General features: G+C 39.1%; 7 protein-coding genes across 9 annotated transcripts; 4 read left to right on the top strand and 3 right to left on the bottom strand.

Moving 5' to 3' along the window:
* Positions 1–470: 470 nt before the first annotated feature.
* Positions 471–6,949, bottom strand: LOC108812143 (LEAF RUST 10 DISEASE-RESISTANCE LOCUS RECEPTOR-LIKE PROTEIN KINASE-like 1.2). Of its 3 annotated transcripts, none has more exons than XM_018584329.2 (4): positions 6,162–6,949; positions 3,239–3,277; positions 2,473–3,110; positions 471–1,148 (listed from the first exon to the last, which is right to left on the bottom strand). In XM_018584329.2, the coding sequence occupies exons 1-4, from the start codon at positions 6,919–6,921 to the stop codon at positions 636–638; spliced, it is 1,950 nt and encodes a 649-aa protein (XP_018439831.2). In that variant the 5' UTR covers positions 6,922–6,949; the 3' UTR covers positions 471–635. The 3 variants fall into 3 exon arrangements, with proteins under 3 accessions (XP_018439831.2, XP_018439823.2, XP_056864988.1); XM_018584321.2 differs by lacking the exon at positions 6,162–6,949 and adding an exon at positions 3,492–4,383; XM_057009008.1 differs by lacking the exons at positions 3,239–3,277; positions 6,162–6,949 and adding an exon at positions 3,452–4,386 and having other exon boundaries at positions 2,473–3,124.
* A 1,117-nt stretch (positions 6,950–8,066) lies between these two features.
* LOC108841550 (kinesin-like protein KIN-7A) lies at positions 8,067–12,540 on the top strand. Its single transcript, XM_018614649.2, has 14 exons — positions 8,067–8,201; positions 8,426–8,673; positions 8,770–8,859; positions 8,950–9,050; positions 9,154–9,270; positions 9,358–9,439; positions 9,553–9,620; positions 9,706–9,765; positions 9,867–9,991; positions 10,079–10,277; positions 10,363–10,473; positions 10,564–10,665; positions 10,739–12,069; positions 12,148–12,540. Exons 2-14 carry the CDS (start codon positions 8,436–8,438, stop codon positions 12,470–12,472), a joined length of 2,949 nt encoding a protein of 982 aa, XP_018470151.1. The 5' UTR covers positions 8,067–8,201; positions 8,426–8,435; the 3' UTR covers positions 12,473–12,540.
* A 559-nt stretch (positions 12,541–13,099) lies between these two features.
* Positions 13,100–15,423, top strand: LOC130511661 (general transcription and DNA repair factor IIH subunit TFB4-like). The gene is made up of 11 exons (XM_057008997.1): positions 13,100–13,243; positions 13,332–13,420; positions 13,500–13,797; positions 14,021–14,067; positions 14,254–14,291; positions 14,363–14,408; positions 14,502–14,555; positions 14,638–14,706; positions 14,826–14,902; positions 14,989–15,084; positions 15,180–15,423. The coding sequence occupies exons 1-11, from the start codon at positions 13,213–13,215 to the stop codon at positions 15,253–15,255; spliced, it is 921 nt and encodes a 306-aa protein (XP_056864977.1). The 5' UTR covers positions 13,100–13,212; the 3' UTR covers positions 15,256–15,423.
* A 1,635-nt stretch (positions 15,424–17,058) lies between these two features.
* Positions 17,059–18,876, top strand: LOC108839453 (protein REVEILLE 7). The gene is made up of 5 exons (XM_018612217.2): positions 17,059–17,253; positions 17,402–17,476; positions 17,571–17,682; positions 17,770–17,831; positions 17,931–18,876. Exons 1-5 carry the CDS (start codon positions 17,242–17,244, stop codon positions 18,594–18,596), a joined length of 927 nt encoding a protein of 308 aa, XP_018467719.2. The 5' UTR covers positions 17,059–17,241; the 3' UTR covers positions 18,597–18,876.
* Positions 18,877–20,400: 1,524 nt separating this feature from the next.
* LOC108844345 (glucan endo-1,3-beta-D-glucosidase 1) lies at positions 20,401–23,069 on the top strand. Its single transcript, XM_056992703.1, has 2 exons — positions 20,401–22,141; positions 22,583–23,069. The coding sequence occupies exons 1-2, from the start codon at positions 20,513–20,515 to the stop codon at positions 22,964–22,966; spliced, it is 2,013 nt and encodes a 670-aa protein (XP_056848683.1). The 5' UTR covers positions 20,401–20,512; the 3' UTR covers positions 22,967–23,069.
* Positions 23,070–23,298: 229 nt separating this feature from the next.
* Positions 23,299–24,429, bottom strand: LOC130511659 (nudix hydrolase 4). Its single transcript, XM_057008992.1, has 2 exons — positions 24,080–24,429; positions 23,299–23,990 (listed from the first exon to the last, which is right to left on the bottom strand). The coding sequence occupies exons 1-2, from the start codon at positions 24,268–24,270 to the stop codon at positions 23,564–23,566; spliced, it is 618 nt and encodes a 205-aa protein (XP_056864972.1). The 5' UTR covers positions 24,271–24,429; the 3' UTR covers positions 23,299–23,563.
* Positions 24,430–25,896: 1,467 nt separating this feature from the next.
* On the bottom strand, positions 25,897–26,827 carry LOC130507753 (uncharacterized). The gene has a single exon (XM_057002485.1). It carries the CDS (start codon positions 26,675–26,677, stop codon positions 26,057–26,059), a length of 621 nt encoding a protein of 206 aa, XP_056858465.1. The 5' UTR covers positions 26,678–26,827; the 3' UTR covers positions 25,897–26,056.
* Positions 26,828–27,828: the final 1,001 nt, after the last annotated feature.

The raw sequence follows: 27,828 nt of genomic DNA, 5'->3' as shown, positions 1-27,828 counted from the left end.
TCTTTGGATCCAGATTAAAATGCCCCAGCCTAACGTGAGGTCTTCTTTTCATCAGCAAAAAAGGAAACTCCTTGTTTTGGCGTAAGTAAGAGACTGAGTAATCTTCTTCGACGAGTTCTCGAGAGAACAGAGAGAGATAGAGAGATGTGAGGGAGAGAGAGAGAGCATAGGTGTATGTATCTTGGAATTTTTGGGGTTATCTTCTCTGATCCTCTTCTTGGTTATTCTTCTTTATTGTAAGGTTAGTTGGATTGTACCCAACGGTGAGTCATGAGTGATCTCCATGTACAGCCATGCCGGAGGCAGTTTCCGGCTAATCTATCGAACTTGGGGACCGCAAGGTCACAAGGAACCGGGTCACTCATGACTCCCAACTGTGAGTCATGAGTGATTGTATTCGTTGATTGAAGCTAAGTTCAGGTTTCTTGAAGTTCATCAATGGTGATCAAAGGGGTTGGATTCTCAACAGATCTATCAACTATGGACATTGTATTTATTTATGAAACTCAGATCATATATACATTCCCAAAAAGTATCATCTATTACAGAACACAAACACCAATCTCTAACTGTTCAGTTAATAATTTTAAACATACTGACAAACACATATAAATGTTAGTGTCTGCGTGACTAATTTACTTACTGTCCCATTTCACTATTACACTATTAGGAGACTGTACAGCCAACGGTCCACTCTTATCTCTATCATCCATATTCGAACCACCAAACCCATTGTTCTGTATCCTCGTCAACGTCTCCATCACGTGGGACATACACGGCCTAAGATCTTTATCTGACTGCAAGCATTGGAACGCAAGCTCAGCGACTGCGATGACCGTCTCTTTCACCCTTGTATCCGTGTCAAACCCGAGGGAAGGGTCCACCATTTCGTGGAGTTTGTGGCTCTGTATTTTAACGACTGCCATGTTCGAGAGATTGATCTCTTGGCGCGTTCTTGTGATGTCTACGGCTGGAAGCGAGGAGATAAGCTCCATCAGCACTACCGCGAAGCTGTACACGTCGCTTTTCTTGGAGAGTTGATAGCATAGATGGTAATCTGGATCAACATAGCCTGGAGTTCCTTGTGGAGCGGTTGATACGTGTGTTTTATCCATTGGAAACAGTCTTGAAAGTCCAAAATCCGCAACCTGAACAAGGAAAAGAATGTTAAAGAAGTTAACGTAGGAAAGATTTTGATCAGACCAAATCTTTGAATCAGTTTGGTCCCGGTAGACCGGTAGAGTCGGTCCACTAGACATACTTATAAGCAGTGTTCTAAAATGTGGCTTATGAGGGTTTTTGTGCGCTAGGCATTAGTTTATGCGCTACGCATTAGTTTATGATACCATTTTAATGTTATACAATGTTTTATATGGATTTATATAATTCTGATGAATAATAACTTTTGCTTACGCGGATATTATACGGTTTATACAGATGTTTATAGGTGTGGGCAACCGGGTGACCATTCGGGTTCGAGTAGATACTAATCGGGTTTCGGGTTTTCAGGTTTTCGGATTCTTAAAAATCAGCCCCAATCGGATATTATAAAAGTTCGGACCGGTCTCGGTTCGGATCCTCTCGGGTTCGGTTCGGATTTAGTAACAAATCATAAACCCGGTTGAACCCATTTAATTTTCGGGTTCGGATCTAAACCGGATATCGGTTATCCATATTCCTTTATTTTACCCGAACTAACTGTTTTGTGACTTCGTGTTCGACGAAGGAACGTTTCAAATGAAAAACAAAAGAGTAGATTCGGGGAGGATAAGAGTTAGGAAATGATTCTGGATGTTGAGATTTAGATCTATCTAGAGAGAAAGTTGAGATTTTCTGGATATTCTACAAATCTAATCGTGAATCGAAAGAGGGGAAATGGTAAAGTTAGTCTTAGGGTTATTACATCGGATATACTGAAAACCCGAATGGATCCTGGTATTTAACCCGAACCGGTCCATACCCCATTATACCAAATAATCAGCCCCAATCGGTTTTTAGACAAGATCCGAACCCGATCCGACCCGGTTTTATCGGTGCGGGTTCGGTACGGGTTATCGGGTATGGATTATTTGCCCTGGCCTAGATGTTTAAGTGGATTATAAGCATTAATATAAAAAATAAACTATTAATATTATTATATAATTTTAAAATAATACTGCTAATTGTTATCTATATTATGTATTTATATGATTATAGCTATTAATTTAAGTGTTTGCAAAAGAATTTTAAATTTATAAATTTATTATTTATATAATTAAACAGGTTTTTAATTTTTTTATTTGAAACTATATATATGTGCTAAATTATACTTTTATACATAAATTTGAATTTAAAATATTTTATGTAAAAATTGTTTAGACTCCATTTAGACATCCGCTTATAGGCTCTAGATATTTTACATGCCGGGTAACGAGACACGCGCGAGTTTTAGAACACTGCTTATAAGTAATAGCCAGAGTGTGAGTTACTGACCTTGACATTAAAGTTTTGGTCGAGTAGGATGTTATTGGACTTAACATCACGGTGGATGATCTTGGAGGCGTGGAGATACTTCAAAGCAGAGGCTGTTTCAACAGCGATCTTGAGCCGGATGGACCAAGGAAGCGAGCTCGGATTAGCCTGTGGACCATGTAGATGATCAGCTAACGTGCCGTTTGCAACATACTCGTACACTAGCAACAACTCCCGACTCTGTTTAGACGAGCATCCAAAGAGAGACACGAGGTTTGGATGGCGTAATCCCGTTAAAATCTCAACCTCGTTCCTGAATTGCTCTGCTCTTTTGAAGTTGTTATCGTACAACCGTTTGACGGCTACGCTTCTTCCATCTTTAAGCTTGCCGTAGTAGACAGTACCAAAGCCTCCATCACCTAGTTCTTTAGATGGGTCGAAGTTACTGGTGGCTTCTACGAGTTCGTCGTACGAGAAAAGACGAACACCTACTAATAACTCCTCTGCTTTCTCAATGTCTGAAGACTTTGAAGATGGTTCTGAGGATATGTTTTTTGGAAGCAACGTTGAAGAAGTTCTGTAGCTTTTTGTTTTTCTACGATGGTACACAAACCAACCTATGCTCGCTACCGCTAATCCCACTGTTACTGCTACAACACCTACGTGGGACAGAAACATATATGTTTTAATCTGTGAGACTTGAAAGACAAGAGTATAGAAGAAATTGTAAGAAAAAAAACAATCGCTTTTGATGGTTTTAAGGTACAAAACGTGGAAATATACTTACTTATGACAATCTTTAACTTCCAATCGATACCACGTCCACCTGCAATATAAATAAACAAACCAATACAACTTTAAATCAGATTTAAGCATTCTCTAGTTACAGAAAAAACTGATGCAGGACTAGATATTTCATCAACCAACTTGAGATTAAACAAAGCTAAGAATAATACAAGGGTTGTTGATAGAGCTAAAACATAGAAGAAAGAAATAATATGTGAGAGAATCAATAAGACGTTGATGCAGCACTTGGTTACCCTTCCTGCAAGTATTATGAATGCTAGGTCCATCAGGACACAAGCAAACGAACTCCTTATCATCAGTTCCACACCGCCCGCCACTGCTATTGCATCGGACGCAACTGTGCGCAGTCCAGTTCATAGCAAAACCTCTCTTCAAAATCTCGGCGTAAGTCATTGTTAAAAACAGGTGCACATCAGACTCGACACTAGCTGAAACAGGAACATCGACTTGCTTCTGGCACGATCCGGACGCAAAAGTAATCTCTGTTCCCGGAGTAATTTTCCTCTGGAAGACCCCGAAAGATCGAAGACTCGTGTTGCTGCTGCCAGAACAAGTAAGAGGGTATGTGGTGAAATCCTCCCACAGGTTGCCAGAGCAATTGTAGAGGATGGAGAAATTGATATCAGAGGGGATCACCGAGAAAGGAGTCCTGTGGAGGGTAAGATTATGCATAGGGCTCGGACATGGATCGTGAGACGACCTTGAGTTCACGACCTGTAGCCGTTGTTTCTCGTATGACATGTTCTTGATGAGGTAACTCTCACCGGCGATCCCGAGAACAGGGAGCTCTAGGACATCGTCGCAAGTGAGTTCGAAGCTTGGATAGCCGCAAAAGGGTTGTTGCTTGCCTGATAGGTAGAATGGAAAGGAGATCTCGGGACCTTTGCCGCATGATTTGGGCTCACAGGCCTTAAACTTTGTATCGAGAGAGAAGGTTTGAGTTGCTAATAGAATGAAAGTGAGGAAGATTCTGTGAAGGGATGTGTAGGAGAAACTTGGAGTCATGATTTTTGAGGATGAGAACAAGAAAATGAGGTGGAAGGAACAAACAGAAGAGAACAAAAGAGAGAGAGAGAAACAAACTAAAAAAGAAAGGAGTGGGTGAGAGAGTTGGAGTTTGTTCAACTAGTGTTAGTATAAAACTAATTTCTTTTTGATAAAGAAAATAAAGACTCCAATTTGACTTGAAACTAATAAGAAATTATAGATCGAGAAAAAGAGAGAGAGACAGGGGATCAGCGGTTGGCCGGCGCGTGAGCGTCCGTACCTCCGTCGGACCCCTTTCTCGTCAATCGTAATAGTTTCCCTTCGCTTCTTCTACGCCGTCCTGTCATCATCCGCCTTGTCCGAGCTCTGATTCCGCCGTCTTCTCTGTCGGTGGTTCGGTTATTGGAGCAACGACGCGTTTGCTTGGAGGTCAACAGTGGAGAGGGAGCCGTTCGCATGCATTGGTGGTGTTTGTTCTCGAAGGATGGAGGCTACCTAAATTTCGTCGCCGTCAAGTTTTCTCTGGCTGTGGAGGCTTCCTTAGATTCACCGCCGCCGGTTTTAGCTTCCGGGAAAGAGAGACTTCTTCTACTCCGTCTTCGCCGGTTCTGGTTCCGGAGAGTGGAGGCTCGCAAAGCTCCAATCTGTCGGTTTTGAACTCGGGTTCTTTTTGAGGTTTTTTTTCTGGTTCGAGATGTTTAAAGGAGAGACGCGGTTCTTGTCATCTTGGTATCTGTTTTGGTCATAGCGGATGAAATCTCGGTCGTGTGTTGAAGCTCTCTGTTGATGGCGGTTATGGTTGAGAGAAGAATAGAAGTGGTGTTCTCGATGCACATGTCTAGGGTTTGAAGAGCTTCATAGTCGGATTAGATCTCGTGGGAGCGATGGATCTCTCCGACGGTAAGACAGTGTGGAGAAGAAGGAAGAGATGGTTTCGGTCGGAGGCTCGTAGGTATAGAGCGATGACGAAACAAATCGTGTGGTGGTGGTGCTCAGGCGACGATTTGAGGCGGAGACGGTTAAGATAAGACGGTGGCGTCTGGACGGATCAGATGTGGCCACGTGTCCTCTATCTTTATCGCGTCGACCTTAGTCGTCTGGTTTGGTTGTTGGGCCGTGGGCCCGTTTTGTCTTTGCTTAGTTTAGCCCGTAGCCTTTTGGGTTTGTAATGGATGTTAGTGTAATTGGGCTTCGGCCTGTTGTTGGGCTTGACCCGTTTAATCAATATAATCAATTTGGAAAAAAAAAAGACTTAGAAACTAATAATTCTAGCAGCCTCACAGGTCTAAGATGACCCACAGTTTTTTTTTAGAAATGGGAAACTTAGTGGCCTTGGTTATATTGTTTCTAAAATTAGAAAAGTCATTGTAATGGCAAAGCAATAATTGAAAGAGGTGTTCTTTATTTTAGGGCAGAGCGGGTCGGTTAGGGTCGTCGGTCTCGTCGCAGAAACTTCAAACACAAGGAAAATTTTGTATACTTTCATTAAATACCGACTACGTACATAAACAAACTGGACCCGTAGTAATTGCCATTGGCCCATTAAAAACCCATGAATTGATTCAGTCTGGGTCGACAAAAGACCAGCTGTTATCATATTTCTGGATCGAAGACGACTATATTTCAACATGAATAAAAAGATGGTGGAAATCGGAAAAAATTGCCCCCACAAAAAGACAAGACACGTTTGGAAAAAGTCAAGTGGGGCATTAAAAAGATGATTTAAAAAGGTTGGGGTCAATAACGATTACAATTCTCTATCGACTGGTCAAAGTATACGTTCTTAGAGTCCATGTGCAGACACGTTTCGATGTAACTAATCTTAAATGTAATGGTTGCACAGCAATTATCTAGACCGAATCTAAAAAGGAATATTGTGAAGGAAAGAAGTAATAAACTTTTAGTAAAAGACTCACCTTTGTTGTCGTTACATGAGCGATCGTGAGGCTTGTCTGAACACAGACACCGGAAGTTTCCCGACTCTGACTCCGAGCCACAAATCCCACTGGAATTAGAACAACCTCGGCAAACTTGATCGTCTATATTGAACCTCAATTCGAACCCTTTTTCCAAAGCAATCGTCAAATTCGAGACAGAGTACTGAAGGAGAGTGTTCTTAGCAGACGTAGATATCGGAATTTTTCCAACCCTGCTACAACTGTGGGCATAACTAGACGATCCAAAGTAATGATATGTAACCGGTTCCGCGATGTTGCTTTCTCCGCAAGTAATGTTTGACACAGCTCGGCTCTGGTCACCTGAAGAGCAGTTGAATAGATCGATGGTCTCGGTTGTAGGGTTTAACGTGAACCTATCATCCCCCGTGAAGTTCAACATCTTTGGGCAGCGACCTTCGAACAAGCTCTCATCGACTACGGTGATTGTCTTATTATCCAGATTCGCGGAACTAACGTGAAAACTGAGGTTGTTTATCTCTATGGATAGATTCTGATCATCCTTGCAGGTAAGCTCGAAATCTTTGTGGCCGCAGAATTTGGGTTTGTCGATATTATCTCCCCAAAATGGGTAAGTGATGATGTCCGGGAACACCGACGGTCCGTATCCGCATCTCAGGGGTGATCGACACTTCTCATACTGAGGATCGGCGGAGAAGCACGACGGGAAGCCAGCGACGGAGAAGAGGAAGTAGGTGAGGAGGTGAAGAGAGATGGACATTGGTTATGTCTTTGACGATGACAAATAAAATAAGCCTTCTGCGTTTGTTGTTGTGTGGCTTTGGGGGGTTTTAAGTAACGGAAGAATGGTCAAAACGATCAGTGACGGTGGTGATGACGTTTCTAACTTTTTAAGTACTAGTTAATTACAAACCGGGTAATATTTAAGCAGAACTAAGATCGTCATTCAGAGATTCGTCATTATGTTAATGTTTGTTTGACTCATGACATTTGTCTAAGATTTTCTTAGAAAAAAAAAAGAAATGGACAATTGAATCAATATTTACTTAGAACCAATGTGAAGCGAATATGTTTGGTATGCCTTGGTAAAATGTCAACTTGAGGATAGAGCAAAAAGATCTAATCGTCGACGAAATTATAGAATGAAAGACACGCTAGAAGACATATAAAACACATACAGATCGAGAAGGAAGATGGAATTTATTGTAATATACTATTGTAGTGTTTCAACTAAAAATAAATAATTGATATTTTCGGAATCTCAGGCAAAGACCTAGACTTCAAAGCTCAGACACCAGTTTCTACCCTGTGGAGCATGATGATGGTGTTAAACTAATTTAATTTATATTATAGACTCCGAATTTGCTAGTAATAGTAGTTATACTCCTTAATCAAAATGATCTGAAAATAAATTTAAAATTTAAAACCTTAACCACTAATAGTGGTCATTTTCTTTAATTAATTATTAGACCATATAATTCACAAGAAGACAAAAAAAAATCATCGTGGACATCAAAAGTCAAAGTAAAAGGAAAAGGTGGAAACGAAAGCCCACCAGTATCATCTAAATTCATTCACTAGAAGTAAATAAATAATTCCAAATTCCAAGTAATAATAACAACAACGTTCCTTCACGAAAATAGACAGAAAAAGACACGAGGACAAAATTTCATATATCTTAGGAAAAAAGGGGAAAGTTGAGGTGATTGTGTTCACAAAAAAAGTTCAAGGTGATTTAAAGGAGACAGTAAACATATGAGGGTACATTTTGAAATAAGACAAAAAGAAAGCCCCACAAAAGAAACGAAGAAGAAACTAGCCGTTAGGGTTACTCAGATTCAAAATCTCTCAGATCACGCACTTCCGTAAAGACAAAAGAAGCCCAAAACCCGTTTCACTTCTTCTTCATCTATACCACGAGACGAGACTAGAAACCCCTCTCACTATCTACTTCACTCACATTCTTTTATTTGTCGGATCTCTCTCTCTCTCGCTTTGATCCGACAGTACATCTCCGATTCCTTGGTCTCAATTTCCTCTGTAAGTGTTCGATCTCTTAATTAGTTTCACTGTAAATCAGTTTAGCGAAGTGTTTTAATTTTGGGAAAGTTTCGAGCTTTAAGCTAACCTAAGATTACCTTTTATAGATTAGTATTGCCTTATATGAGTTTTTTACATAGATCTGAGCAATTCTTCGGCAGAAAGTTTCTAAATTTAATCCCTATGTAATAGATCTGACGAAACAATCTGGAAAACATTTGTAGGAAGACGAGAATGAGAACTCCTGGAACTCCACTTTCGAAAACGGACAGAACACCAGCTGTAACACCAGGTGGGAGCTCAAGATCCAGGGAGGAGAAGATCGTTGTTACCGTGAGGCTAAGGCCACTGAACAAGAAGGAACAGTTAGCTAAAGACCAAGTGGCTTGGGAATGTGTTGATGACCACACCATTGTCTCTAAACCACAAGCTCCTCATGAACGCTCCCATCACCAGTCCTCATTTACATTTGGTAATGCTAAAGTTTCATATCTTTGCTTTTTTTTTTTGTTCTGTTTCCTGAGGAATCTGAGTGCCTGATGAATGCACTCTTTTTTTTTTGTTTCAGATAAAGTGTTTGGACCAGAGAGTGTCACAGAAGATGTGTACGAAGATGGTGTTAAGAATGTTGCATTGTCTGCTCTGATGGGCATTAACGGTAGATGTTCTATGACTAAGAAAGTCTGTTTTGTTTTTTTGGCTTTTACTGGGATTGATGGTAGATGACTAATTCGTTTTAATGTTTCAGCAACAATATTTGCATATGGACAAACGAGCAGTGGAAAGACATATACCATGAGAGGAGTAACGGAGAAAGCTGTCAATGATATTTACAATCACATAATCAATGTAAGCATTTCTATGATCAGAGCTCTAAATTAATTTTTTTACATGTCTATGCAGATCTTTTGACCAGTGTCTTCTTTTTGTTTTGTTTTACTTCTGTTTACAGACCCCTGAAAGAGACTTTACTATCAAGATCTCTGGTCTGGAAATATATAACGAAAATGTCAGGGATCTGCTGAATTCAGATTCAGGGCGTGCCCTTAAACTCCTTGATGACCCTGAGGTATTACTTAATTTACATTAAATGTTTATGGCCTTGTTTGAAAGTTTACTTCCATTGATCTAATAACTTAATGATCCGCAATTGCAGAAAGGGACTGTGGTTGAAAAACTGGTCGAAGAAACAGCTAATAACGATCAACACTTAAGGCATCTCATTAGCATTTGTGAAGGTAACTTGGGCTTGTTGCATCATAATTTGTTTTGTTGTAACTATATTCTCCTAAGTTTATTCATGTTTGACGTTTCTGACTTTTTATTTTTATTTTTTTTTGCATTTTGATAGCTCAAAGGCAAGTTGGAGAAACTGCTTTGAATGACACGAGCTCACGGTCACACCAAATTATCAGACTGGTAATGTTCTTGATTCATTTTTCACTGAAACAAGTTTCCATATACCCTACAAAATGTTAATAACAAGTTCTTTATGGCAACGCAGACGATACAAAGTACTCACCGTGAAAATTCAGATTGTGTGAGATCATACATGGCTAGTCTGGTAAAAATAGATCCCTATCTTTTCAGTTTCTCTCTGTTTTGATTCATCAGTTTATCTAGAAAATTGTGTGTTTAATTGGTGTGTGCGTGAATGCATTGCAGAACTTTGTGGACTTAGCAGGAAGTGAAAGAGCGTCACAGTCGCAGGCAGATGGAACGAGACTAAGGGAAGGTTGCCATATCAATCTAAGTCTAATGACACTTACAACTGTCATAAGGAAACTAAGGTGAAGTTCTTACATATATGCTGAGAGATCATGAACTCTTGTTAAAGTAATAAATTTATTTAATTTGAATTTGTGAACTCTTCTTAGTGTGGGAAAAAGAAGTGGTCATATACCTTACAGAGACTCCAAGCTCACTCGGATATTACAGCATTCACTCGGTGGAAATGCTCGAACAGCCATTATATGTACGTTGAGTCCAGCTTCGACTCATGCTGAACAATCAAGAAATACTCTTTACTTCGCCAACCGAGCCAAGGAAGTTACAAACAATGCCCAAGTGAATATGGTAATGACCTTTGTTCTTCTTGGTGCCCCTTTTTGAATGTAAACAAACAAAAATATTTACTTGTTAGCATTGTAACTACTGCCAGGTTGTCTCTGATAAGCAACTAGTGAAACATCTTCAGAAAGAAGTGGCTAGACTTGAGGCAGAGCGTCGCACACCTGGTCCATCAACAGAAAAGGATTTTAAGATCCAGCAGGTTTCTATCCACTTGAAGCTTTGATTATTATATAGTTAAACCAAAGCTTTGATGCTTAGTGATGGGATGTTTCATGATTATTATTTTTAGATGGAAATGGAAATCGAAGAGCTCAGGAGACAAAGAGATGATGCACAAATCCAACTTGAGGAGTTACGCCAAAAGCTTCAAGTGGAACAACAGCAAAATAAGGTCTCTTAAGTTTACCTCTCTCTATCTCTCTACTGTTTCTATGTATACTCACAAGACTCTGTCTGTATCACAGGGCTTAAATCCTTTTGACTCACCAGACCCACCGGTCAGAAAATGCCTTTCCTATTCCGTTGCCTTGACGCCTAGCGCGGAGAACAAAACTCTAAACCGTAACGAGAGAGCGAGAAAGACGTCAACTCTACGTCAGTCTATGATACGCCAGTCATCAACAGCTCCTTTCACACTGATGCACGAGATCCGAAAACTCGAACACCTTCAAGAACAGCTCGGGGAGGAAGCGACAAAGGCTCTCGAAGTGCTGCAGAAGGAAGTGGCTTGCCATAGACTAGGAAACCAAGATGCAGCTCAGACGATCGCCAAGCTTCAAGAAGAGATAAGGGAGATGCGTACCGTGAGATCATCATCCACTGTGCTTAAAGATGTTGTTGTGGGTGGTACTACTGGAGACGTCATAGCTCCTAACAAGAGTGTAAGTGCCAACCTCAAGGAAGAGATAACAAGGCTCCATTCACAAGGAAGCACCATCGCAAATCTTGAGGAGCAACTCGAGAGTGTTCAGAAGTCGATAGATAAGCTGGTGATGTCACTCACAAGCAATATCAATGCTGGAGATGAAACCACCCCGAAGACAAAGAATCATCATCATCATCATTCGAAGAAGAAGAAGCTTCCGTTGACGCCGAGCAGCGTATCCAACCACCGCCAGAACTTCTTGAAATCTCCATGCTCTCCTCTTTCAGCTTCTAAGCAAGTCTTGGATTGTGATGCTGAGAACAAAGATCCTCAAGAGAACACAGCTAGTGGGATGACGACTCCACAGAAAGGAGAAGAAAGCGGAGACGTGTCGTCAAGAGAGAGCACTCCAGGTGGGTACAGAAGATCAAGCTCAGTGAACATGAAGAAAATGCAGCAGATGTTCCAAAACGCAGCGGAGGAGAACGTGAGAAGCATAAGAGCGTACGTCACCGAACTCAAAGAGCGTGTAGCCAAGCTGCAGTACCAGAAACAGCTTCTCGTTCATCAGGTGCTTGAGTTGGAAGCGAACGAAGGAGCTGGATACAGCGCAGAGGACGAGGAAAAGACCATAGAGGAAAACGAAGAGCAGAGTCAAGTAGCGTGGCATATAACTTTCATAGAGGAGAGACAACAGATCATAGAGCTGTGGCATGTCTGCCACGTCTCCATCATCCACAGGACACAGTTCTATCTACTGTTCAAAGGCGATCAGGCAGACCAAATCTACATGGAAGTGGAGCTTAGACGGTTGACTTGGTTAGAGGAACACCTAGCAGAAGTAGGTAACGCAACTCCAGCTCGAATAATAGGTAACGCAACTCCTTCTCGAAACGGCGATGAAACTGCAGTTGTATCTCTATCATCAAGGTACATACTTACATAAAAGTGAATCTCTTAGATTAGTCACTTCAACAAAAAAGCTAATGTTTATTCAATTTGACGCAGTATAAGAGCATTGAGAAGGGAGAGGGAGTTTTTGGCGAGAAGGATCAACTCGAGACTGACGCCTGAGGAGAGAGAGGAGCTGTACATGAAATGGGACGTGCCACTGGAAGGGAAACAGAGGAAGCTGCAGTTCGTGAACAAGCTGTGGACTGATCCTTACGACTCAAGGCACGTGCAAGAGAGCGCGGAGATAGTGGCGAAGCTTGTTGGGTTCTGTGAAAGCGGTAACATATCTAAAGAGATGTTTGAGCTCAACTTCGCCATGCCTTCGGATAAAAGGTGGAACATTGGCTGGGACAACATCTCCAATCTTCTTCATCTATGAAAAAAAACATTTCTTTTTTTTTGTGGATTATGTTCTCTTCTCATCTTGATTTGTATTCCTTATCACATTTGAATAATAGATTTTGACTAATGCCATGCTATTATACTATTCTTTTTTTTTCCCTTTGAAATTCCATTGATCATTGATATAACTAGCATTTACAAAAGGCAGAAGACATACAAAAAAGAGATTGCCTCTGCACCCAAACTTACATCCACATTCCACATCTACCACCAAAACATAGAACAGGAAGAAATCAAAACCAACTTTCATTCCTGAACCGCAGCTCCACACTAACCCACCACGAGAATCCCCACCTTGGTTGTTTGAGTGCTATTATACTATTTAACTTGCAAAAAATAGGTTTAGTTTTCTTTTTTAAGTTTTTTGGGTATATGCTGGGAATCTAAAATCTACTTTGCTCTCGAGTCAACCAAAACAAAGTTTTGAATCAAAGATGATTCAAAACTCTAGAGTCTAGAGTCAACCCTCGTTTGTTTGCAAAACTGGGCCTAGCAATGTATAAGATTGTTTGGGCTTGATTCGGGTCTAAGCCCGTTAAGAAAACGGATCCTACAATGACCTCAGGGAAACGGGTCGGCGAATATGAAACAGTAGAAACTCGAAACTTCGATTTTAGTGTCGCTCGAAATCAAAACTGGAGACATTGATATATCGAAGAAGAAGAAGCTGAAAATGTCAAGCTAGCAAATCGGATTCTCGTGAAAAGCTAGCTATATATGGCTTCCGTTGCTTCTAAGCTCTATTCAGGTCTTATAACTTCCTCTTTGATTAGAAACTCTTTAACACATATGATGAAAACCGATTCTGATTACTCGTGCTTGTTTTTGGTTCGCAGACGATGTCAGTCTTCTAGTGTTGTTGCTTGATACTAATCCCTTATTCTGGAGCAATACATCGACTACATTCTCTCAGTTCCTCTCTCATGTAAGTAAGTGTTTGTTGTTTGCTTGTGAATCCCTTCGTTTTTTGTATGTTCATGATTTATCTGTTTGTTACGGCTTAGGTGCTTGCTTTTCTGAACGCGGTTTCGGGATTGAATCAACTGAACCAAGTTGTTGTGATAGCTACTGGATACAGCTCATGTGATTACATCTATGATTCGTCTTTGGCATCGAATGTGATGAGCTCAGAGAGCGGTAGTAGAACTGGAATGCCTGCTCTTTTTGGTTCTTTGCTTGAGAAGCTGGAAGATTTTATTGCCAGAGATGAGGAGCTCATCAAGGAGGGGCAGGAGCATCATGATGATGATAATAGAATATCTTCTTCTTTCTTGTCAGGATCACTCTCCATGGCTCTTTGCTGTATCCTTTTGAATTTATTTAGCATTTGATTAGTAGTATGGTGCTATGTAGTATTCATAACACCATACTAGTAATCTTAAGGCCTAGCTTTAGAAAAACTGATAGCTTTTTTCTGGTCGAGATTTTTGTTCTCGGCTAAACCTAAAGAGTATCTCTAGAGACATCAATGTCTTTTGGTTTCTTAATCTTCACTTGTTCTGTTTTGTCTGATTTTTCCTGTTAGACATACAGAGGGTTTTCCGTTCTGGACATCTTCATCCCCAGCCTCGGGTGCGTGTTCAGTATGATTATACGTCTTAATCAATTCTCTTGGATAATACTTCTCATCTTGATTGCTTTCTAGAAATCTTCTGCTTAGTGTATACTATTCCATATAGACTCGTGATTCCTATTATTTGTTTGCATAGCCCTTTAAGAATAGACTGATTGTGCTATTGGCATGTGTATGAAATACAGATTTTATGCTTGCAAGGCTCTCCGGATGGCCCGGAACAGTACGTTCTCTTCTTTAACTTTTTTTTCTACTTGCAATAGTTTCTTCTTTGGATGATGTTCTTCTTTTCAGATATGTAGCTGTTATGAACTCTATCTTCTCAGCACAACGCCTAATGGTACTCTTTGTTTTGATTGGTTCTTTGGGATTTAAGTTTTTTTCAATAGTTCCAAAGATCTGTACCTTGACCTCAAGTCACTTGGTTCTTTAGGTGCCCATTGATTCTTGTTACATAGGTACACAGAACTCGGCATTTCTGCAGCAGGTAATAACATTTCTCCCTAGAATCTTCTTAAAACTTTTAATCCCTCAATCTATGCACTACATCATGTGTGGCATATCTGTAGGCATCTTACATAACAGGCGGTGTACATCATGCACCTAAACAGTTGGATGGGCTGTTTCAGTTTCTAACGGTATGCTCTCAGCTCAAGTACAAAACACAAAAAACATTACTTGTGTACTCATGTGACTCGTTACATAAGTGTGCTAGATGGCTCCTAACTTTCCTTTGTTCTGTTTTTTGCATAAAAAGACAATCTTTGCCACTGATTTGCACACCCGGAGCTTTGTGCAGCTTCCTAAACCCGTAGGCGTTGATTTTCGAGCATCGTAAGTGACAAATATAGAAACTCTTCCGGTCTTCCTCAGCATGTTCTTTATAAGAGATGTTATAATGTGAAAAAAAAATCTTGTAGGTGTTTTTGCCACAAGAAGACTATCGATATGGGGTATGTTTGTTCGGTATGTCTGTCCATTTTTTGTGAGCATCACAAGAAATGTTCAACGTGCGGGTAAGAAATTTTGACCCATTCTTTCTCAGTATAATAAAGCTGGCGACAAGTTGTCTGATGGTAATATGTTCCAAAAATACTTTTGGAATTTGCAGTTCTGTTTTTGGTCAGTCAAAGCTTGATGGTGTTTCAACTGTGAGTGATAAGAAGAGAAAGGCTCCTGATTCTTAAAAACATCTTTTACGCTGGAGCCACTTGCAAAGTTTGCTCAGTATTCAAGCATCGTAGTCTTTGCGTTGATTTACAAGAATCTATGAACGAACACCAAATTGAAAATCAACTAAATTACAGTTTTGATCAAACCCTTAGTGCCTAGTGATTTTAGTTTATTTTTGCGAACCTTGGTAGTAAGGTAGTTCATGTTAGATTCTGGTTAATTATTGGCTTCCAACTTAAAACCAATTGGCAATTAGTGGATTGACTCTAACTATCTTATCGCTCTGATACTATGTTAGAATCTGGTTAATTATGGGCTTCCAACTTAAAACCAATTGCCAATTAGTGGATTGACCCTAACCCTTTATATAGTAGTAGAATAATTCTTATATTTCGGATGTGAGATGTTTCTCATCAATAGTTCACAAAGAAATCTGGACTTCTCAATCCAATGAACTGAACGAATCAGATAGCTGGACTTTTGGAATTGTCTACTGTGAGATTTCATCAGCAATGGTTCTTCATAAGATTCTCTGAAATAATCTTTGCATGAATATGACAGACCAAGGAGTCTTGTGATAAGGTACAGTTATAAGACGGTCGCGGATGAAGACTCTGCCTCCTCTGCTGGCAGTTCAGTTCACACCAGAGAGAGAGAGAACACACCATTTCTGAAACCCCGAGTCCTCGCAACAAACCAGTCGTTTGTCACGAGCAAACAATGTTTTTGGTAACCTTTAGGAGAGAGTACATAGTTATTGATTAGGACTTGGACTGATTAGTGTGAGTAACGAATCCTGTACTAGGTTTCGATATTGATGAGTCAGGGAGATTTATCAATTTGATAACTTTTCTTATCAAACTGCCTTAAACGCTGAATCATGAGGACTCGAACCTTTAATCGTCCTTTTAGACAAATGATGAGATTAGAAAATATGAAGTTCAGATGTGGTCACGGTTTCTTGCGTCCAAGCGAAGGAACCTTAAGACCTGAAACTAAACTCTTTTTTCTTTTTGTAACACAGACCTGAAACTAAACTGATGCAACAAAACTTATTATCATTAATGAAGAAAAAGAAATCTAAGAGGAATCCAATTCCATTTTCTATTCTATATATATAAAAAAAATGTGAAACAGAAAAACATATAAATAAATAAAAAGAGGGATGGGATGATCTGGCCATATCAAAATTGTGGCTCCTATAGTCTCTGTGATTAATAGAGATCTCGTTGTCACATCTGACAGACACCATATGTATGTGGCTGATTTGCCTATTATCCCAACCATTTTTTTTTACAAATTCGTTTATGAACTTTGAATTTTCAGTAAAGATGTACTAGTATTATTTAATTAAATTACAACCAATCATCATCTATTGAATTTATGAGGTATATAAACTGAGGATTAACTCATGATATATTTACTTTTCTCTTGTTAAATCCAAGGTTAGATTCATAACCACTAGATTTATTTTGGGGCAAAGAGTAATTACATGAAAGCTTGTAGAAGACACGGACAGTCAGACAGGGACGGAGATGCATAAAAGAACAAAAAAATATCTTGACAATAATTACAAAACACTCAATATCTTTTCATAAATTCTAACGTCGCCCCACTTTATCCACAGATCAGATCTCTGTCGACGAATCGCGTGATGTACACCGCCAAGAATCGAGCGTGATGGTTAGGTTAGCTCACAGCCACAGGATTATCTGTATCACCTTCTCGAAATTTCCATAGATATTAAAATAAAAATAGCAACTAGCATCTGACGTGGCAAAGCACTGCTATATTAGGACTTGCCCTTTCTAGTATGTTCTTCTCACTGTCTCCTTCCAATCTCCTCTTCTCACTATTCTTTTTTTTTTTCTGACTTACTTTCTCGGAGATAATCTTCCTGTTTCCAGGAGTTTGATTCCCCGGGAAAAAGCAAAATTTATTCACACTTTTATCTATTTACTGTTCAGAGATCTGAAGAAACTCTTTTGGGATACTGTTACATGGCTGCTCCGGTAATTAAGTTTCTTCTTTAGGAAACAGATTGATTAATTAAAGATGTGTTAGTGAAGCTTATCGAATTTTTAAGTAGGATATTATACTGAAAGTAGCTTTGAAGGAGAAGCTTGCGAATTGATGGTTTGTTGTATGTTCTACTGGTAGGATCGAAGTGAGGATGTAAGTAGCAATGTAGAGAATGGAAGTTGCAATTCAAATGAAGGAACCAATCATGCTAAGGTATCAGCTTTGTTAAGACAAGTTCCATCGTGGGAGAAAGTTTCTTTCTTTTTCTTTTTTCAATTGTCTGAACTCTGTGTTGTTCTACTTGAAGGTTAGGAAGCCGTATACGGTGTCTAAGCAGAGAGAGAAGTGGAGTGAGGAAGAGCATGAGAGGTTCCTTGATGCTATACAGCTTTATGGTCGTGCTTGGCGTCAAATCCAAGGTACTATTTGGTTTTTGCTTTTACCAAACCCAACTTTCTGCTTTCTAGCTTGATGTAGTTCTGATTGATTTGTGATCGTTGGTGCAGAACATATAGGTACGAAAACAGCTATTCAGATCAGAAGCCATGCTCAAAAGTTTTTCTACAAGGTCTTGTGTGTATTATATTATATAGATGTTCTTCAGTAGTACTGAGCTAGTTTGGTCTTTGTAATCTGATAGTTTTTTTTTTGTCTTTTCCATTTGCAGGTGGCTCGTGAAGCTGACATTGGTAGTGACGGCTCGATTATGATCCCTCCTCCTCGTCCAAAGAGGAAACCGACGCATCCTTATCCTCGAAAATCGCCTGTTCCATACTCTCACTCTCCTTCCTCAGCTATGGAGAAAGAAACAAAGTCTCCAACTTCTGTGCTATCAGCGTTTGCTACAGAGGATGAGGTCAATCGATGCTCCTCTCCTAACTCGTGTACAAGTGACATCCAGTCCATTGATAAGAAGAATGACTACGCAGTATCCAATCAGTCTTTTAAAGAGGATGATGCTGTAACCGGTTCAGCACCCATCTCTAGCATTATGCTTTTTGGGAAGATTGTGCTAGTTGCAGGAGGATCTAACAAAACATCTTCTTCCAGAGAGGGCGGTGCTAATCATAAATCAATGACGGGTCAAGATTCTAGTCATGTAGATACTGTTTTATCTCTAGGGGTATGGGAAACGTCCTGTACCGGTTCTAATGCATATGGCTCGGTCACCAAAGTTTCGGGGAACTTGGAGAAGAGCGCAGAACCCTGTTATCCTGTAAATGGGTTCAGACCATACAAGAGATGCTTGTCAGAAAGAGAAGTGACATCCTCCTTGTCGTTGGTAGCTTCAGAAGAAGAGGGAAGCAGGAGAAGAGCACGTGTATGCTCGTAGCGCAGGTGCATGCCCTCTTTGTACAGTTGCTAAAAACCACAGTTTTAGGGTTGATGTCGATGAGTCAAAGGTTCCGACATTGTTGGGAGACTCTGAGAACAACACTCGGTCGAACCAAACGCTAATCCATTTGGATATATGAATTTACTTGGTTGTAATGAGGTTTCATGCGCTGTCTGACATTAAAAAAAAAAGACAGTTCCTTTTTTTCTTCATCAACAAGTTTATCTTCTCAACCACCTAATTGTAACTCAGGCTTAAGTATCGTTTCCATCTTTTATTTTGTGCGCCAAGCTTAAGCATCGTTTCATGTATAACATTCTCAAGATCTGTCAAAGGCTCTGATTAGGCCTGGGCGTTTGGACAGGTTCCTAGGACCATTTTGGATCTATTAGATACTTTGGTCCGGGTTTGGATTTCTTTTCGGATCAGGTTTAGTTCGGATTTATAACTACAATATTTGTAAAATATTCATAATTTCGGGTTTGTATCGGGTCCAAGTCAGATTCTAGTTATTAGAATTTTAAAAATAACAAATACGTAAATTCTTTCAAATTTAGTTAAAATATATTAATATGTATGTCTAAACATTTATAAAATTATTAAAATTAAGATAAAACTGAAGCATCTTAATAAACCGGTGGATTTAAACTTTGTTTTATATGATCTGATCAGTTCGATTAGGTACTTGTCATCTATTTTTATAGTTCAATTTTTTGATAACACGAAAAAACCATTATTCAAAACTTTGACAACAATGAAAAATTATTCTTTTGCAATTCTAAATTTTACATTTAAAATTTTATATTATTTAAAAGTTATAAAAATAATAATAAAGATTGTTAACAGAAAAGTATTTCAACAAAATCATAAAATAAAATATAGTAAATAGATACGACAAAATATAGTTTTGGATATTTATTTTTTTAGTTCAGATACAAATTAGTTAAAATATATTAATATGTATATCTAAACATTTATAAAATTATTAAAAATTAAGATAAAACTAAAGCATCTTAATAAACCGGTAGATTTAGACTTTGTTTTACATGATCTGATCAGTTCGATCAGGCACTTGTCATCTGTTTTTATAGTTCAATTTTTTGATAACACGAAAAAACTATTATTCAAAACTTTGACAACAATGAAAAAATATTTTTTTGCAATTCTAAATTTTACATTTAAAATTTTATATTATTTAAAAAGTTATAAAAATAATAATAAAGATTGTTAACAGAAAAATATTTCAACAAAATCATAAAATAAAATATAGTAAATAGATACAACAAAATATAGTTTTGGATATTATTTTTTTAGTTCAGATATAAATTAGTTTTTATCGGATCGAATCGATGTTTTCGGATTTGAATTTATTCGGATCAATTCTATCTTTTTGGATAGGAAATTTTAAATTTAATAAATACTTATAAATTTTCAGATCGTTCTGATTCGGGTATTTTGAATCAGTTCTGATTCAGGTTTTGGGATCCAAGTTAAAATGCCGAATCCTAGCTCTGATTAGAAAAGAGTGAACAGGCTCAAAACAAGGAAGCACAAACACAAGAAGGGGCTTCAGCTAACTGAAACCTCGTGCAAGGCCGACTCTACTAACATTCTAAGCCCACAAGTATATATGGGCTTGTATTTCAAAATTTGTGGCAGGTTGCTGTTTTTTTTTGGAGGGGGAGATCAAAAGTGCCACGTGGCATCTTGCATGATAAGTAGCGTGCGTCTTGGAGAAAAAAAAATCATTGCGCTTCTTCCTAGCTACCGTTGTAGCTACAGATTTCCCTTTACCCGCGACTGTACAACTTCTAATCTTCTTTTTAAAAACAACCAAAGACAGAGAGTAGGAACAACACAATATTCAAGTTAAGGCAACTACTAGAAGAAGCAAAAACCAGAGCCGTCAAGACATGGCTAACTCAAGACCGAAGAAGGTTCAGTTGCTCTTCCCCAAATGCGAAGCGTCTGTGTTACCAGACCCTTCTAGTTTCTTTAGCAACCATCTCCTCTCAGACCCTCTCCCTACTAACTCCTTTTTCCAGAACTTCACTCTCGGCAAAGGCGACCAACCTGAGTACTTTCACCCTTACCTCATCAAACCGGGCAAGTCCTCGCTCTCCATCTCCTACCCATCTCTGCTTCATAACTCAGACTTCTTCCACGAGGTTTTCAAATCAGACATTACCATCTCCTCCGGTTCACCCGTCGACCAGAGTTCCAGGCAACAAACTCATCAGATCTCTTCCTTTAGCGATCTCGGCGTCAACCTTGACTTCCCTTCCTCTAATCTCAGATTCTTCCTCGTCAGAGGAAGCCCGTTTATCACATGCTCGGTCTCATGCAACAAGATCACAATCTCAACAGGCCACGAGTTCGTATCCTTTTCCGGAAACAGCTCTTGTACAAAGTACACGGCTAGGCTGAACAACAACCAGACCTGGTTGATTTACACCACTTCCCCTATTAAGCTAACCAAACACGACAACTCCTCGATACACTGTCGTGGCGACTTTTCCGGTTTAATCCGAATCGCTGTGTTACCTACATCAAAGCCAGATTTCGAACCGGTTCTCGACCGGTTCAGCCGCTCGTACCCGGTTTCCGGTGAAGCAGACGTCACGAAGCCATTCACTTTAGAGTACAAATGGGAGAAGAGAGGCCACGGAGATCTCTTAATGCTAGCTCATCCTCTTCATCTAAAGCTCTTATCAAAAGACAACGAATCAGTCACCGTGCTGGACAAAATCAAATACAGAAGCATCGATGGGGACTTAACCGGTGTTATCGGAGATTCATGGGTTCTCAAACCGGATACTGTACCGGTTACGTGGCACTCACTCAAAGGAGTGAAACAAGATTCATCATCACGCGAAGAGATCATCTCAGCTCTCATCAAAGACGTCATCGCCTTGAACTCCTCGTCTCCCGTCTCGAGCCGGTCTTATCACTACGGGAAAGTGATAGCGAGAGCAGCGAGGCTGGCTTTGATTGCAGAAGAAGTCTCCTATCTCCATGTGATTCCTGCTGTCGGTAATTACCTAAAGGACATGATCGAGCCGTGGCTAGAAGGGAGCTTCGGACCAAACTCCTTTGTGTACGATCCTAAATGGGGAGGTTTAATCACAGCGCAAGGAGCGAGAAATGCGCGGGAAGATAACGGATACGGGATATACAACAACCATCATTATCATCTCGGTTACTTCCTCTACGCGATTGCTGTGCTCGTTAAGATCGATCCTTTGTGGGGGAAGAGATACAGACCTCAGGCTTACACTCTGATGGCGGATTACATGACGTTGGGGAGGGAATGTGATTCTGGTTTCCCGCGTTTGAGATGTTTTGACGTTTCCAAGCTGCACTCTTGGGCAGGAGGGTTGACGGCGTTTGCGGACGGGAGGAATCAGGTGTGTCCAAGCGAGGCTGTAAACGCTTATTACTCGGCTGCTTTGTTAGGTTTAGCGTATGGCGACGTGCATCTTGTTGCGGCGGCTTCCACCATCATGTCGCTTGAGATCCACGCCTCGAAAATGTGGTGGCAGGTAACCATTTTTTTTCAAACCAACTCATTCCAATAAACCGAATTGGGTTGTGTCTTATATTTTAGTCCGGTTTGTTTGGTTTATAAGAGGGAACAAATATAGAAATCAAATGAAAATTGAATAACTTCGGTTTATATTTTTAGGGAATGATTAGTTGAGTTTCTACTTTTTAATTGAAGTTCTATTTGACTAAAAAAATACCAGTCAGTTTTCTAATTTTTGGGTCTGATTTTAGCTATGTTTTGATTGGATATGTAATTGTTGAAATTGGATCAGGTTAATTTTTCTTGGTTACATTGTTAGATAGTTGTGGTTCGGTTTCGATTTTGATTAAACCATATCCTAATAACCGGATGAAAGAACCAAACCAAAAGAAGACGAATTGCTGGAATAGTAGCTAGTAATCAAATTTGACTACTGTTTTTCTTTCTTGGTGTGCAGGTGAAAGAAGAAAACACTATGTACCCAAAAGATTTCACGGCCAAGAATCGTTTGGTTGGGGTATTATGGTCGACGAAGAGAGACAGTAGCCTATGGTTCGGGGATAGGGAGTGGAAAGAGTGTCGGCTTGGTCAACAGTTATTACCGTTGATTCCGGTTTCGGAAATCCTCTTCTCCGACGTGAAATTCGTGAAGCAGCTCGTGAAGTGGACTAGGCCTGCGTTGAAGAGAGACGGCGTTAAAGATGGCTGGAAAGGGTTCGTTTATGCTTTGGAAAGTGTATACAGCAAATACGAAGCGTTAGAGAAGGTGCGAGGATTGCAAGAGTTTGACGATGGAAACTCTCGCAGTAATTTATTGTGGTGGGTCCACAGTAGAGACTAGACGCTGGTCATGAAGTCTAACTAAGATTCTGTGGTACAATTCTTAAGCAGTACTAGACGTTTGTGTCAGTGTGTGTGTCTGATCATGAAGCTGAACATTTGGTTTGAGTTTATTTAAACGCTTTATTTAAGGTACCTGTCTAGCTTTGCCTGCATGGCTGTGGTTAAATGATAGGCAAGATCTAGAAATGTGCTAAAACTTTTTTTCCAAAATTTTTAGTATCTCTTAAAACAAAATCACAGCTATGTGAAATATTTGGCAAATAAGTTCATATTATAACACTAAATAAGTTCTTACCGAGGAAGACCTGATCATCCCATAGACCAAGAGTATATCAAAGAAAGGGAACCTGTCTAGCAAATTATTAACAATCAAAGAATGAATGAATTATAAAATACAAAAAGATTTGAATAAAAATTAGAATATAGTTGACATGTTATCTCCAAACAATCAAAACTTTTTACACAACTCTCAAAGAGACAGAGAGATGCTGTTGACCCAATGAATCCCCTCAGGAAGCTTCTTCTTCTGATCCCTGACGACAGGTTTTTCTAAGTCTAAAACTTCTGTTCCACCAAACACTAAACATCATCAGCTTCAAATCTCAACCTCCTCGGCCTCACATTTCAGGTTAACAAATGCTTCGAGAGCTTCTCTCATCCACCAATTCTGACACACCTCTCTCGCTTCGTCCAAACCAACCCACCTCCTTTGTCTAGTCTCAGCTTCAGGCCACCGCTCATATTCTTGGTCAACAAGCAACGCGAACATGTAACCTTCGTGGATCACGCTCTGTCTTTTACTCTTGTATTGCCATTTCCCAAGCCTTTCCTCTAGCTCTCCCGTCACACCGGCTTCCTCTATCGTCTCTCTCAAAGCTGCTTCCTCCATAGACTCGTCAATCTCCCAACCTCCTTTTGGGAATAACATTCCTTTACCCTTTTGAGCACTTATAAGGAGAAGTTCGATCTCTTTGGACTCGGCCCCATTGCCTCGTTGTTTCTTGTATCTGTACGGTACGCATCTGCAAATAATATTTTGAAAAATATATATATGAGATTCCGAAATGAACAGCGATAAGGTGAAAAACTTTTCAACACGTGTTTGACGTACCCGACGACTTGACGATAGCCTGCGTTATCGTAACGCTGCAAATCTCTGCCGGTGCGTGAGACGAGAGAGACGACCTTCTCGATCTGCGCTGGAACAACCTTCGTCGACGGGATGGTCTCGAAGATGGGAGACAGATACGAGGCGACGTTTGATAAGTTCGACACGATCAGGGACACGGAGAAGCCTGTCATTTTGAAACAAGGGAGATGGTTTCGAATCAAAAGAGGGCTCTGTTTTTGGATTCGAGAGGATCGATTTAAGGAGGTCTGAGAGAGAAAGAGAGAGAGAAAATGGATAAGCAACAAGAAAGAGAGAGAAAGAGAGAGAGAGGATGTGATTTTGTTAAGATGGTTAGGTTTTGGAACTGTGTCTTTATATGGAAAATCACACGAGATGTTTGAACCACTCACGCGCTTCAGGAGGTGACGACGTTTCGTCCAACTTCTTAATATCATCAACTCATTACATTTTTATTCAAAAAATATAATATTTGGCGGGCTATTAACTTGATTTTTCATGTTAATGAATTTGTTTCTTTTACTCGGTTTCTTGGCTAACTGCATTTAAGCTTAACTGTTTTCTTTCTCTATTTTGAGATTTGTTGTTTTGTTAGTGAGCCAACTCTCAACCAAATGGGTTCAAAATTTTAACAAAAATTTAGCATTTTAGAACCAAAAAAAGACTTTGTTAGTTATAACAAACCATAAAGTATGTAAATAACTAGTTAAAAATAAATAAATTGATAAAAGAGTCTACAGAACATTCGATTATAATGAAAAATCAACAAATCATGTATTTTGTTGTTCTTCTAGATTTTTGTTTAATTAATTTCCTCAAGAAAAATCAAACTTTGAAGTCTAAAACAAAGTCAATTCGTTAACGACCAACAAAACCCTTCGGCACACACACGGAGTAGAAGAAACCGCAAGAGGGTACGAGACACGCGCTTTACGATCATGGGGAAGCCGTGCAAGTGGGGGTCCTCGTTTTTTGTCTGTTTATGCTTTGTCGGACAGAGAAAAAAAAACTAAAAAGAGTGTGTGCTCATCCGTCCCTGACGCAAACACGTTATTAGGCGAGGCCCCTCCTCTAGTCTATTTAAGATGACTCACATTTTGTTGCTTTGTCAGCCTCGTGATTTTCTAGAAGCCCAAACATGGATACAACCGATAAGCTTTTATTTTTAATGGGCCTTAGCATAGCATCAGCATTTTCGAATTGGATTGGAACACTTTTATCACCAGTATTTTCATGTGTTTTCATCACAGATTATTTAATGCTAAAAATTGCTTATGTATAAATTATGATATACTAATACTCAGGTAGGTGTGTAGACTTCGGCCTAGGACGAAAAAAAGTATGCAGGCCCTTTCAAATATTCCTCCTTTCATTATTAGACCGGCTGGCTAAATCTTTTATATTCAGAGTCTTGCGTATGGTTCCAGTAACATTCGCAAGACTATATTAATTAAAACTTACATGTATATAAATATATACGTACCAAAATAGTTGTACCTAAAATCTGGTTTACCAGAAACCGGCGTCTTCATTTGACCTTTATCCTTTTTATCCGATGGAAGAATCAAGAAACATCCAGACTCATAATAGCTGTCTGGTTAATACTACAAGAAACAATATCCAGTCAAAATCAGTTACTTGCATGTGGGGTTATCTCAAAGTAGATTTTTTTTGTTAGGAATCTAACTTTGTTTTTTAGTGACAACCTAAAATCACTTGTTCTTAATAGAGATGCATACATACATGCTCTACCTCATGCCAATCTCTATGCTTGTATAGTAACCAACGATTCCAACTAAGATTCAGTACATCGTGAATATATTCATGTATATAAGCCTCAATTTTTCTTTAGATTCGGACAAAAAAATATCAGGGAAACAAAAATGAAGAACAAAAAAAATAATCGTCTATGATTAATAAAATATATAAATCTTTAACGATCCTCAAGATTTTATTCGTCTAGCTCTCCACGATCGTCTCCAATCCAGGCCTCCAAGATCCATAGTTCAATTCGCATAGCACCTTCTCTTCGAGAGTTTCTCTTATTTCCACACCATCATGATCATGATGATCATCGTCATTACTCGATGATGAGTTTCTTCTTTTGTCTCCAGACACCGGAAACATACAAACAGGGAACACTCTCTTCAAATGGTTGTACCGGCTCTCGTTGAGTATCTCTGCTGCTTTCTCGGAGATGAGAGCGAGTTCTTCGTGTGTTAAGACAGAGAAGAGCATGTCTGTCGGAAGGAGAAGGTAGAGATGTCGTCTCGGCCGCAAAAACTCGTCGGGAGATACGGCGGTGACTCGGTGGCCTATTTGGAGAAGTGTTGAGTCGGTGATAAATTGACCTGAGTTTTGAGAGACGATGTCTGAAGTTTTGATGGGCTTTGAGAAGACTTCGAGCGTTCCGGTGAAAGGAGCTAAGATTTTGACTACTCCTGATGATGTGATCAATGGTGCGCATGAAGATGTGTTTCCCATTATTGTGTTAAAAGAACGAGAGAAAGAGAAGGTCGCATACAACAAAGGGAGAAGTTTCTTAGAAATGGGCTGGCTTTTATAATTATGTGTAAACATATAGTTTTATTTGTTTTTGGATTAAGATGTGATTAAGTGTTAATTATTCATTCTGCTGGTTGTGTACAACTCACAATTTGTGTACCTTCTTTCTCTCCGGTTTGTAGTTGTCGCTTCTTAGCTTTATTGGCGACTTTATCCGATAGTTATAGTAATCAAATTACAAAAAGTAAGGTTTTCGTTTCAGTTTAATTCATGAATTCATATATATATGGCCGCTGCTTAATTAATTATCATATAATCAAGTCAAACTCGATATAATTAATCAGATTCATCCCTTGTAAGAGCAGCTTAATTGTCTTTATCTTTAGTTCTACCAAACACTAGAAATTACTAAAATATAATGTATATTAATTTATTTGTGACTTTTTGTCCTGACAAAGGTCATTTAGAGCTAAAATGAATACGTTTATTCAAACAGATAAAAGATCATAAAACGCATATAAATTTATGATTTAACGACTGTATATCTTTCATTCTTCATTCTATTGCTATTATTTTTGTTTAGACTGTTTATATTTATACTAGGTATAAGAAAGAAGCACATGGATGAAGGATGGGTCATGGGTGTGACTGGAAATAGCTGGGCGGTTGGGCTGAGCTTGAATCACGATGCTACCTGACTTATATCATCAGATATGGCTTCTCTTGTTTTTGTTTCCTTTTTCTTTACATTTTTCCTTATTATAAATAACAAGTCGTTCATCTGTTTTTAGAAATTTCAATCAAAAACAAAAACTACATAAGTAGGTACCATGAAAGAAATTAGTATAACAATACTCAAATACACCTCCTTAGCTGTCTGGATACATCATCATACATGTATAGATGTATCTTTTTAGTTGCTACATTTTTATATGATTATTAATCAACGTTTTATGTTATTATTGTGATAAAGCATGCCATATGTGATAATGTATTATGTAGATTTGATTATTAAGAGTTAACTCATGCATGTGACTACGTATATTTACTTAACCAACAAAATCTACATATATTTAGCTCAAGATTATAATTTTCAGTATACATATAAACTTTTTAATTGATTTAAAAATTACATACAAACAATTTAGTAGCAATGATAAGGTTAATTAATATGTATAAAATTGTTGTTGAGCACCTCTTACTTACAGATGCCTTCATATGGTGGA

The sequence above is a fragment of the Raphanus sativus genome, chromosome 1 (assembly GCF_000801105.2).
Source record: "Raphanus sativus cultivar WK10039 chromosome 1, ASM80110v3, whole genome shotgun sequence".
Lineage (NCBI taxonomy): Eukaryota > Viridiplantae > Streptophyta > Magnoliopsida > Brassicales > Brassicaceae > Raphanus > Raphanus sativus.
The sequence above is the reverse complement of the archived record's forward strand: the minus strand, read 5'-3'. Positions and strand labels throughout refer to the sequence as shown.

Coding starts and splice junctions, on each gene's coding strand:
- LOC130507753 (XM_057002485.1), bottom strand. CDS start 26,677: ATGTTTACACATAATTATAAAAGCCAGCCCATTTCTAAGAAACTTCTC.
- LOC108841550 (XM_018614649.2), top strand. CDS start 8,436: ATGAGAACTCCTGGAACTCCACTTTCGAAAACGGACAGAACACCAGCT. Junction 8,860..8,949: donor TGCTCTGATGGGCATTAACG/GTAGATGTTCTA, acceptor TTAATGTTTCAG/CAACAATATTTGCATATGGA. Junction 10,474..10,563: donor AGGATTTTAAGATCCAGCAG/GTTTCTATCCAC, acceptor TATTATTTTTAG/ATGGAAATGGAAATCGAAGA.
- LOC108839453 (XM_018612217.2), top strand. Junction 17,683..17,769: donor TGCTTGGCGTCAAATCCAAG/GTACTATTTGGT, acceptor TCGTTGGTGCAG/AACATATAGGTACGAAAACA. Junction 17,832..17,930: donor CTCAAAAGTTTTTCTACAAG/GTCTTGTGTGTA, acceptor TTCCATTTGCAG/GTGGCTCGTGAAGCTGACAT.
- LOC108812143 (XM_057009008.1), bottom strand. CDS start 4,263: ATGACTCCAAGTTTCTCCTACACATCCCTTCACAGAATCTTCCTCACT. Junction 3,125..3,451: donor CGTCTTATTGATTCTCTCAC/ATATTATTTCTT, acceptor AACATATATGTT/TCTGTCCCACGTAGGTGTTG. Junction 1,149..2,472: donor ACCAAAACTTTAATGTCAAG/GTCAGTAACTCA, acceptor TTCCTTGTTCAG/GTTGCGGATTTTGGACTTTC.
- LOC108844345 (XM_056992703.1), top strand. CDS start 20,513: ATGGCTAACTCAAGACCGAAGAAGGTTCAGTTGCTCTTCCCCAAATGC. Junction 22,142..22,582: donor CCTCGAAAATGTGGTGGCAG/GTAACCATTTTT, acceptor CTTGGTGTGCAG/GTGAAAGAAGAAAACACTAT.
- LOC130511661 (XM_057008997.1), top strand. CDS start 13,213: ATGGCTTCCGTTGCTTCTAAGCTCTATTCAG. Junction 14,556..14,637: donor ACTCGGCATTTCTGCAGCAG/GTAATAACATTT, acceptor GCATATCTGTAG/GCATCTTACATAACAGGCGG. Junction 15,085..15,179: donor AAGAAATGTTCAACGTGCGG/GTAAGAAATTTT, acceptor TGGAATTTGCAG/TTCTGTTTTTGGTCAGTCAA.
- LOC130511659 (XM_057008992.1), bottom strand. CDS start 24,270: ATGACAGGCTTCTCCGTGTCCCTGATCGTGTCGAACTTATCAAACGTC. Junction 23,991..24,079: donor GGCTATCGTCAAGTCGTCGG/GTACGTCAAACA, acceptor TATTATTTGCAG/ATGCGTACCGTACAGATACA.